General features: G+C 41.4%; 1 protein-coding gene across 1 annotated transcript in view; it reads right to left on the bottom strand.

Moving 5' to 3' along the window:
• Positions 1 to 1067: 1067 nt before the first annotated feature.
• The window catches only part of FBLN5 (fibulin 5), a 49018-nt gene continuing 38067 nt past the window's right edge, over positions 1068 to 12018 (bottom strand). The window contains exons 8-11 of the mRNA XM_074149081.1: positions 10990 to 11112; positions 10328 to 10454; positions 7824 to 8019; positions 1068 to 6303 (exon numbers count right to left, since the gene is read on the bottom strand). Coding sequence (XP_074005182.1) covers positions 6142 to 6303; positions 7824 to 8019; positions 10328 to 10454; positions 10990 to 11112 — 608 coding nt within the window. The 3' untranslated portion in view covers positions 1068 to 6141. The remainder of the gene's footprint in view (positions 6304 to 7823; positions 8020 to 10327; positions 10455 to 10989; positions 11113 to 12018) is intronic.

Here is a 12018-nt window from a genome sequence, read left to right as displayed (position 1 = left end):
AATCAGAGTGTGTAATTCTAAGTGAGCACAGCCCTGGGGAATGGCAGAGGGATTTGCTAGAGCTCGCTGCAGGTAGTGTACATGTGTTAGGCAATAGCTCGGTCCTGTCATTTTAAATTTTCCATAGATGTATAAACACAATGAGAAATTTTATACATGTTATGAGGTAAATCTCCACTTGACACCATTAAGAAGTCAATGAAGATCTCTCTCCTCCAGCTGAGGACGTCTCTCCGAGTTTTCTGCCTTCTTCACTGGCCTGGGGTGCAGGCTTGGGCTGATGGGTGTTTCTGATCGCTGCAGGAGCCCCGGGATCTCGGTAGAGTAGCTGCTGCTTTGGAAGCAGGCAGTTCTTCTCTCCCCTTCCTCTCCCTGAATGGCATCCGATGTCATAGTCCAAAGGAATATTTTTAAATGGTGAACTAGATTCAGGTTTTCTTGGGGATACTGATTTGAATAACAAATCTGCGTAATCTTGGCAGGCCTTCTGCCTCTTTGCATTTCACAATCTACAAAATTAGTTCACTGTCCAAAATGTTTCTTAAAAACAGCGATTTCTTATTAATATTGGAGGACTCTGGTGCCGGACTTCTGAACTGTGTGTGCATGATGTGTAGGCAGCCAGAAAACACCATATGCTTTGAGGATTTTGTCAAAACTAACCTTTATAGCTATGATTTCACGTTGAATACAGAACATTCGCAGCAAGTTGCCGATGAACAATCTCCAGACCAAGGTCCCGGTCTTGAGAAACACATGCACATGCATTACTTCGAACACTGCAGAATCTCAAGGAAATCAACATAATTCCTTATAGGTTACAGAGAGGAACAATTTCTATGAATGATGCATGAGTCATGGATCTGCAAAGGCTTTGGTATAGCTTGATGTTTTAACAATATGTAGAGTCAAGTGTCTGTGTTGACCTTTGAAGAACAGGAGTGAGGAATCATTCATAGAAACACATCAATGAATGGCTTGAAATAGCAGAGGAAATTTTGAAGTGTCAAAGGATATCTCAAGAAATCTTAAAGTACCCAAAGATAGTGCCCACAGATAAAGAGATACTGCAATCATACTACTGTTTATTTACTGGAAACAATCTTTCAGCTCTACTGTCACGATAATACATATCTGTTTACATTTATACCACTGACACTGAGATTCAAGACTTACAATAAAACTGGGCTAAATCCAGACCTGATGTAAGGTAGTTAGTGATCACTGACTTCAGCATATCACATTGCACTCTCTCTGACTGGGCCAAATATTCTGTTTGCAAACTGGGAGAACCCCATGCAAAGTGGGAAGAGCCTAAAGATATATTGCATAAGTATGTCCTTATCAGGCTTCTTAAAAAACCATGAGACTGTCAAGCCAGCATGACGTAGATGCAATTTCAGGAGAAAAGTGATACATCAGGACCTAAAAGAGCATCTATTGCCTTCAAAACTGGGGGGTTGTGGGTTTTTTTTTTAAATCCTCTTCCTGAAACCAGGCTCTGCCAGCAGGCTGGGCAATCTCTGCAGCCATTCAGACCTAATACCTTGCTGTAAGGGTGCCTACCGACATTGCAGAGGGAGAGGGGTACAAAAGCAGCAGATGGGCCAACAGCAGTGCCTGCATTTCCAGTGAAACACACAAAGAGCTTCTTGTACAGATGGTGGGTGCAGAGGAACCTGGCAAGGAAATAACGGATCTGCCTTGGCTATGAGAAAAGCAGCTGAGGTCAGACAGAGCATAAGGAAGACATATAGCCTACAAATGATCTCCAAAAACCAAAGTGAAAAATGTTACTTAGTGCCAGAGGAGAAGTGAAGCTCACTCAGCGTGTGCTTGCAGTGCATGACCATAATGAGATCACTTGTCCAGGACAAACTCAAAAGGGAGAATGAGTGACTTCTGAGATACAGGAGGGAATTGAAAGAGACTGAATATTTCAGGAGTTTTCAGGAATTTTACAGAAGATACTCAGTAGCATATTCTGTGAATAAGCCAGACTGGAGAACTTGAATAGCCACAAACTGTACTGAGTCTATTGCTCTGCTTGCTCTAGACAGATAAAAATTAATATGTAAGTGCTGCTGATGCTGGTACCATGTTTATGAGACAAAGAAAGTTGACTCTTCTAAAAGCTGAGCCAGAAAAAAGGTAAATATAAGTACAGGCCCCCAACTTGAAAAGCAGAAAGTGCTGCACGAATGGCCCTGGACGCTACACTCGGTGATGCTGGGTGACCACGTACTCGAAGCTTAGTTATTCTCAATAAAGTTACTGTTGTCAGAGAAGCACAAGTTGAAAATTGATTCTGTGGGATCCAGCAAACTCTTAGGTGAAATAACATTTTGTTGTCTGTCTCAAAAAAAGTCAATCCCCTAAAAACATCTCAAATAAGCCAGATGATAGGACCCATTCATCTCTTGGATGATTCATCTCTTGCCATTCTTCTCCCTCTGGCACCTGACCTGATTAGCATGAATCACTTGGTTCATTTATCAGAATAGATTCTCCTTCCCAGTCATTGTGGTCTGTATCAAAGATTACTGCCACTTCTGCTTTTGTTTACTTTTATTCCAATTATTGCACTGGCAACAGGTGCTGCACAAACACAAAGCAAGCAGCAATCTCTTTCTCCCGAGAACCTTCATTTAAACAGACATGACAGCGGACAGGCAGGAGAGGCAAAGAGCTGTCCCTCCCCAGCTCGGCCAGGGAACGGCTCTCCCACCCTTAGCGAGGAGCGTGTCAGAGCAGAGCAGGAGGGAAGCCACCCATAGCCAGACCAGGCTCAGTGCCCTCCAGAATATTGTCTATTAACCGTATGGTAAAACTCTCTGTGTTAGAAAATCCTTTGCAATAAGTTGGAATAAATAATCATTTTTTGAGCAGACCTGGAATTCTGTCTGCTTTTAAGGAGGCCTGGCCTCAAAGGAGAACATGAATGTGTACAGCAGTTGCAAGTTTGCATTTTTAACTTTCATGCTGTAAAAACCTGACGTGCGTAGTCCTTTTTTTATTTGGTGGGAATTGCTGTAATATACGAGCCTGTGATGGTCTATTGGAAACAGACCCCTGACTAGGAAATGGAGAGTTTAGATGTTATAAACTGCCAGTAATTTATTATTTTGAGATTGGCATATATTTTGGCAAAGTTAAAGTTGGCTGGAGTGATAGTGAGTGATGAAAGATGTTATGGCGGTTGAGAAGTGGCTGAATTCTTTTGTTTCCAGACTTTTCACTTTTTTTTTAAGGCGCAGAATGTTTATATAGAAAGTGTAATATTGTTTTATGAGTACTTGCTGGACCCTGCTAAAACTAAGCATTCAAGCTCTACTCTTTTAACAAAGTGTTTTGTTATGGAATTCCTCTGGGTTTTGATGTTTCTAAATTAGGGTTAAATCAGGTTGGTATGTGGGGGCCATGGGAGAACAGCCCAGAAGTGAGAAACTGTCTGATGTCTAACAAGGGTGCACTTCCTCTCCAGAAGGTGATGTGATGGCAGGAAGAGAGAGGATTCCTCAACTGGACATGAAGAAGCCATAACATAGGGGCACACAAGGGGGAAAAGGGGGCTTTTAAGCACTGGGAAAACTTTCAGCATGCTAAGAGTTTAACATCTTTAATGCCTGCCCCTTGTCTGCTGTCTGGGCCACCAGAGCCTGCTTGTTTCCCACGTCTCACTTCCATCATCTGGGACACATGAGCACTTCTAGCCCCACAGTTATAAACTAGCATTCCTCCTTCCTGGTCATCTCTATTTTTCCCCTCCAAGACTGTGGTATACGATGCGCCATGATACACTCAGGAAACACATTCTTGTTTCTGATATTTCTCTGCACGTTTTCTCTACATTTATCTCCTCCAAGTCGGCTACTCACAAAACTCATTGGCATCCTGCCTTCAGCTTGGCCCACTAAACCTTGGAGTCAAGATCCAGCTTTTTTGTTTTTACAATAAAGGACAGCCTGTGTGCAGAGCTCTGAGCCACAGGATCCCAGGACATTGTAGCAGCACGGAGCAAACTTGAAACTGTACAGAAATGGAAGCTCCTAAAGCACACTCAACTTAGCATTTCACTGCTGTGAGCCATTCAAGGGCTTACTTCAAGCTGAGTACAAGTAAAAAGAGCAGAGTCTCTACTAAAGCAAGGAAAAACCAACTCCAGACTAACTCACAAAGCTTATTAGGAACAAGAGAGTGAATTTTCAGATTGTGTAATGCAGTCTGTGTTGTGATAACTTTCCGAGTCTGTGTTCTCCCATTTAATACTCCACTTTAATGAAAACCTCACATAATGCTTCTACTCTGCTCCAGCCTGCTCACATTATAATCTTCATAAACTCCTTTTCCCGGGTAGCATTAAGCACTTCCAGTCCTCAAAAAGACGAAGCAAAGGTTATCTTTCCTGCCTGAAAAGCAAATGAGCCGATAAGGAAAAAGCAGTGGGAAGAAGCAAAAGATCTTGCTTCAGAGAAATTTAAGAACAAAGCTTATGAACCCTCATCCCTACTAAAATAAAAGGCCAAACTGCCAGTGGCTTCAACAACATAGGCATTATACCTCCAAACTATACAATTATTTTAATTTTTTTTTCATCAAACTCTTAAACATATATATAGATTTAGCTTAGCACTGTGAGGCCTCAGCTGAAATACTTTTCACAGTTTTGGGCACTGCACTTCAAGAAAGATGTGAACCAACTGGAGAGAATCCAGGCGAGAGCAAGAAGAATGATCAAAGGTCCAGAAAATGTGATGTATGAGGAAAGACCAAAAGAATTGGGTTTGTTTAGACTAGAGAGAAACAGTCTGAGGGGAGACATGACAACAGTCTTCAGACATGTTAAAGACTGCTGCAAAGGGGAAGATAAACTGTTCTCTATTTCTACTGGAAGTCGGCTAAAAAGCAATGGATTTAAATTACAACAGTGGAAATTCAGATCAGACTTTAGGAGAAACTGTCCATTGGTTACAGCAGTTATACCTGAGAAGACATTGCCTATGGAAACTGTGGGATCCCATCATTTGAGGTCTGGGTACTGGTATAGTGGGGTCTGCTTTGTGGCAGAGGCATGAACAGTAAGTCCAAGTCCCTTTTAGCTTGTTTTCCCCAATGTTAGGAATGTAGGAGAGAAACTGCACATGAACAGAACAATCCATGTTTTTCTGAAGGAATTTGGACGGGTCTCAGCTGAGTGGTCCTTGAACAGGAGATTAGTTGCAGCCTTAATTACAGTAAGTATCACTACCTTATAACCATTACAAACTGTTTCAACCACCACACTCGGGGAAAAACAAAGTTCTGATTCTCATCTGCTCTGAAGTCCCTGGACACTCTTCTGGCAGTGGAAGCCTGTGTCAAAGAGTCGGGGTGTAAATAAGAATAACACCCTAAACATTGTAAAACATACCAACCAGTGATAAATTTCTATGAACTCTGTTATATAGAAAGATTTAATACAGGAAGGAACCCAAACATGTGACGCTTTGTTAGAAAGTAGAAGATTACATAGTACAACATGTATTTTGGAATGAATTTACAATGATTTTTAACTATAAAATAGAATCAAAGAAAAAACAGGTGAAACTAAGACAAATGCAGGGTGAATTGAAACAAAGTGCCTGACTGATAATTCCAGAGATAATTGGGAATGTAAGTTAGCACTTCTGAGATCCCTTGTTTCAATAGGTGGCTTTTTGTTTCTGTTTCTGCTTGTTTGTCTGCTTTCCATTTACAATGAAAAATAATAATAATAAAAAAAAGGCAAGATTGCAAAAGCCAGCTTTTTCCTCAGTTTCTTTGGTGCTTTTTGCTAAGCAGCCTCGGAGCTATAAAGGTTCACAGTCTTTCAATCACAGACTCATACCCTAGAAGTGTTTACAATGGAAAGAAGAGTCCTTAAAATACATGACCACATAGAGAATCATAGGGGATCTGTTGATGGTACATCTTCAGATGACTGCATCCTGGTAGGGACTGTGCATGAAGAGACCTCCCTCCTCAGACAGGCATAGGTCACTGGGTCTGTGGAAATACTGGTTTGGTTTAGAGCTGCTATACGTACTGGCTTCTGAGGAGAGAGTTCTGCAGAGGAGGAACCGTCTCTTTTGTTTTAATGTTTCCAGGGCACGAACTCAAGGTTTAGAAGGAGTACTGTGATACGTATATCCTCAGCCGGATGACAGAGCTTCCTCTGAAGTTGATGACGGTGTTAACGGTGATCATTTCCAAGTCCAGCTGAATGGTACGAGGCCCCTTCACGGGGCGGGTCATCACCAGTGTAGCACTGATCGGTCCCGTTTGCTGTGCACAAAACAGGAGGAAGCAGGTGAGATTTTAAAACACAGCTCCTGAAAACCATCATTGCAGGTGAGACCACTTTATGGCCACGGTCCAACAGTTTTCTGCTGCATTTAGAAGCTACTGCAATTCACAGGAGAGCTTCATTTCAGCGTTTGGCTCCATTTCAGTGTTTTGTATGAACTATCACCTTCTACAGTTTGTAAAGCCTTTGGGACCCCTGCACATAAAAGCAGCTATTGAACATAGAAATTTGCTATTTTCCAAATGGAAAAAGATGAAAACATGGATTTAGGGTATGCACAAGCAGTGACACCTTTTTTTGTGTGCATGAGATAATATTTTGTTTGATGTAAAGAACACTCTTACTTTGAAGCAGTGAATACCAAGAAGGGCTTACATTAACAGAGCTTGGAGAACAGATGTGCCTATGTGAACAGGATCAGTTTGTTGTATAATTGTATATGGTAACATTGCAAAACCTTACCCTCTGAAGAGAGCTTTCAATATCTGAAGGCACTTCAGAAAAATCTGTCTTTTAGTAAGTAGAAGCAGACTTTTGAAATAGTTGGCCAGAACAGTGGATTATGAGCATTTAAAAATCAGAAAATGAATGGGTGCATGATAAATAAATAAAAGAAAACTAGCAGACTCGAGCAACGATGCTGGTCTCTGGAGCCCTAGTATCTGGCAGATTGACACAGATGAGGGCGAAAGGTTGGTGGGATCAGCAATGACTTTGCAGCAGGAAAGCTCTTGTGAGATGTAAACAACCATTCTTGGGCTACTGAACATCACTTAATGTGAATATCAAAGCCAGATTTTGCCTAGGGTTAAAAATCAACCTTCTGACCGCCGCCATCCCTGGGGCTATGCCCCATTCTGTGCAGGCACCTTCCGTCACCCCTGTGTGTCAGAGGTGCGGTGAAGGTGACTGTGGAACAGAAATGTCTGCTGAGGAAAATTCAGATTAAAAAGAAAAAAAGTAGTTGTGTTTTCTCTAACAGCGTCTACATAAAGAGTGTGTTTTCAGTGAAAAAAATATGTAACAAATAAAAGCAAAGAACCCAGAAAGTCAATTCTTGGGATAAAGGGGGGGAGGGGTTTGCTTACTTATTTGATTTTTAGGTTTTCCATTTTCCAATGAAGAGTTTAAAAAAACAAACGAGAAATGTTGAATCTTTCAGTGACAAGTACTGATTGTCCATCAAATAAAAAAAGATTTGGCCCAATAGTTTCTCTTGAGCATAGGAAACATGAGCTATTCTTAGACACAGGTACAGCCCTGGACTTTCCTGAACCTGATGTCTCATAAAACAAGCGTGTTTGCTTTGGGCAGGTTACCATCCTGAAGGAGCCAGCAGCCCCTGCAGATCAGCACGTTGCTCTGCATGTCTGCATGTAAAAACGCCTCATATTGAAGGTTTACATGATATTCATTAAAAACTGAGTTCTGCTATCGGAAGGATATTCAGCCAACAAGAAGATATTCTGTGTTTTCTGTCAATGAGCACCAGACTTACCCGCATGTAGAATTCCCTGCCCTCGTTCCCTGATTTGATTTGGAAGATGTAATAGGCTCCAGGGTAGCGAGTTGTTGCTTGCATCTGAAAAATGTCAGAAGGCACAGACCGCCCAGACACCATGTCCATCACCCTGTACAAGATGGTGAACGGCTGATCTCTGCAACCGGCGTTTTCAGCTGGACACATGCAGCGGCTGTCAGAAATAAGGTTGTCATCATGGGTTACACATTGCTGTAATATTTGATTCTTTATATGTAAACTGCATAAATAAATAGACAAATAATATTGTCGACCAGCTAAAAGAATCAATGAAACGTAACAAATTTACTCAGGTTTAGTATTCTCTGTTCTGCTATTCTGGCCTACCTATACCCCTGCCTTCTTTTTCTTGTCTCCTAGGTCAAAATATCTTGGCTTCCTTTGTCTCCTTACATCACTCAAAAATCTGTACTTTCTTTAAAGCAACTCTGCAGGTGTAGAATACCCAGTACATCTTTGTTCTGACAGTAATTTATACTGAACTGTCCCCACAATTGTTGGATCATTTTACTGATGGTGCTACATAAATGTTGTATCCTTTGCTTAACAATCTTTTAGATACTACATGAAACCATACAACGAGACATCCTGTAAGGATATTCTCTACTTATTAACACCTGAAATTCAGATTGCTTTTCTGACCCCTAGTTCCATGCAGATCATGGAACTATCTTTAACAACTGTCAAACTTCAGTTTGGACGGATTATGATCAGATCAGTGCTCTTTAATTTTTGAATTTGGGATTGCTTTTTTACTTTAAATTCATCTACACTGAATTCTATTTTTATTGCACAGTCATTGAGGCTCCTTCTGCAATTCTTTTCTGGTCACCCTTTTCTCTGCTGCCCTCAGATACTGTTGCAGACTTTGTCCATCTCGTGGGTTATCCTTTTTCCCAGGTTGCTTACAAATATGTTGGTCAAAGTAGGTCCAGCTTAGACCTCTGCAGAACTTCACTGTGAAAGCTGACAATTTAATGCCATACCCTATTTATTTTTTACCTTTCAACCTCTTATAGTTCTGTGCCATGGACTTCTCTCTAAATTTCCATAGTAATGTTATGTATTATTCTTTTCAGAAGCCTTTGAAAACCCAAACCAACTGCATCAGCCCATCTGCCCTAGCCCCATGCTGCTGATTTCTTCAGAGAACTGAAAATAAAATGAAATTGTGAGGCAGGATGTCCCTTTATAAAAGCCATGCTGGGGAATTTACTGGAAAAGAGTTGGGTCTTTTGCCTGTTTTTTCTATAACCTCTACTACTGACACGAATTTCAGACAGTTCTTCTGGTATGTCCCCCATAGAAAGGTTCCTGGCATCATAAACACCCAGTTTCTTCCACAGAGAACACAGATGCAAGGAATTCACTTGGCTTTTATACTGACCACTTCTAGACATATGCCACAAATTAAATGCAGTCACATCTAGACACGAGCCAAAGCCACCAAACACAAAGCTCAAAGATCAAGAGTTCTTGTGCAAGCTGATCTGCAAGGACTCAATAGTTGGACTTTGGGGAATTTAGATACAGAGGCTTTAGATATTTCAACTTCCAGTATAAAACACCGCCGCTGGAGGTAGGTAAACCCAGAACTGGAAGAGCAGAACGTGTCCACTCCTCAGCTGCCCTAGTTCAGAAAGCAACGTAAAGACATGAGTAAATTATAACAGAAAGAAGCTGATTCTTAATCTCTTGCCTTTCTATAAAATTCATTTGGCTACCAATCGACCTCAAGTAATTGGGTTTAGTGCAAACACTATGGATGAAATCCTGTGGACTGCAATATATAGAGATCTGCCTGGAGCTGAAATATTTTGAGCCCCAGGCAAGTACCTACAAAAATGTAAAAGAAGCAGGCAATTTTTAGAAATGTGGGAATTTTTATTTTTTTTTTCTTGCTCAAATAATTCCAGATTTAGACAGTAATGGTGCTAACAGCCCTGTCCAGACATATACAATTTCTGGACAAGGCAAATCAGTCTGTGGACTTTTCAGCACTTTTAACCTTTAAGCAGTAGGAAACTACGTCTATCCTGCTATAACCATCATCTAATGTTTTAAAGTACTTCCCAGACACGATCTAGTTAATATTTACAGGAAATACTCATACTAACAAACAGGCTGCATTTAATCATATATGAAGTCAGTTAGTAATGTAAATAAATGTCACTTATTACATTACAAACCTTGCTGTTTTCTCTACTCACTGATAAGTGTTTTTCCAGTCTAACTTCCCACACATCTGAGTATCATATAATATCCCACCTGGTGACTTGGTAAGGAATTGCAATTTTTTCTTTTTATAAAGCTTGCCAATGGTAAATGCAGCAACAGAATATACGTATAGCTCTCTAGACACACTTCATGGCCATGTTGTAAAAATGCAGCTTATTTGGTTCACTCTAGATACACTTCACACAGACAGAATTTGCTTTTGTGGCTGTGGGTATGTTACTCACTTCTCATTAATCTGGATATAAGGTTCCTCGCATCTTACTGGGTCTAAACATTTATATTCTCCTGGGATATTGAAACACGTTTGCTGCGGAGTACAGGTGAAGTTTCTGATTTCACATTCATTTATATCTAAAACACAAGAAACAAGAGAAAGGCTAAAGCAGGGAAATATGTGCAAGACGCCACTCTTACAAACCAGTTTCCATCTTAAGGAATTGCCCCAAAATTCATAACATTATTGCACCATGAGAAGTGGCCTTTTGGTAACCCCTCTTTTAAGATCAGTTTTTGCTCGATTCGTTTCTGTTTATTGGAGTGCTCTCATATGCTAAGTGCTGCAAAAATAGAAAAGAAATTGGCTGCTCAGGCTTTTTGACCTTAGAGAATGGGAAAACTAGAGAGAGAGACGTGCAGCAGACAGGAGATCATCTGAGGGCTTTCTTGTGTAGCTGTTTCCTAGTCAGTAAAACCTTACTTCCACCAATTGACCTCAATGGGACTATTCACGTGATGACATTCTTACCAGAATTGCATAATTGGCCCCTATGAGTATTTCACTGTGCAATGCCAAGACCAAGCATCTCAATTCTTGAAAACCTCTTTCCAGACACAGGACCTATTTTCTGGGCCCCTTGGGTTTTAATCAGCACAGGAATGTTCTTACCTTGGCAGCTTCTGCTATCATCAAGCAAGTTATAGCCCGAAGGACAGATACAGTAGTAAGAACCAGGCCCATTCACACATTCGTGCTGGCAGAGGAACTCTGAGAAGCTGCATTCGTCCATGTCTGCAGTGGTAAAACAAAGTTTAGTGTCTTTGGCTTTACAGTCAAAAGAGCAGTCCCACAGGCAGGTGGCCATCCAGACTACGTGCCCATCACCCCAGCTGGAGGTTGGCACCCTCCAGCTCCCTAGAGCTCTGCAGCAATCTGGCAAAATGCTATACAACAAGTTTTTGGTTAAACATTTCTCTCCTAGGGAAACCAATGCTGCTGCTGAACACAATGCATGGCTTTTATTTATTTATTTTTCTTTTGCAATACCTGTCACCAGTTGGCCATGTTTTCAGTTCTGTTTTACGTCAGAGATAGAGCTACTCCAACAACAAAGCTGCAACTGTAATTTGAAAGGAGAGAGTTGGCGGTGGTTTTCTTTTCTTTTTTTTTTTCCTTTTTTCTGGAGAGCAAACTTCCCTTTCCCAGGGCCACATGGGTCCCAGCAGAACAGCAGAACTCCTGCAGCCAGCCCCGGCTGTTTTATGTTTCCTAGCCTCTAGCCAGTTACTTCCAAGGCATTCCAGCAAGACTACAGAGCTCATCCCAGCTTGGGTCAGACCTACTGGAAGGCCCAGCCATCTCCCAGATGATACCCAGGAAGCTAAGCAGTCTGTCAAATATCTGATTGAAAGCAGAAATTGTGCTTTTTTCCCCTTGCACTCATGAATTGACTAGTCATTGTATTCTGCAGAGCTGTGCTCAAGCAAGAAAGACAAACTTCAGAGGTGCCCATGGAGGCATGGCTGACTGAGGGGAAAACACATGCTAAGGCGCTAGACTGAGGGAGGCTGCAGTTAATCATTTCCTTATTTCCCTGTTCAGGGGAAGAAAGAAACAAAGGCCAGAGCTCCAGCCAGGAACTCCCAAGTTCTTATTCCCAGCTCTGACATGTTGACTCTCCCAGGCAAATCACTTTTA

Source organism: Numenius arquata, chromosome 6 (genome assembly GCF_964106895.1).
Source record: "Numenius arquata chromosome 6, bNumArq3.hap1.1, whole genome shotgun sequence".
Lineage (NCBI taxonomy): Eukaryota > Metazoa > Chordata > Aves > Charadriiformes > Scolopacidae > Numenius > Numenius arquata.
This window is presented reverse-complemented; position numbering and strand designations above follow the sequence as displayed.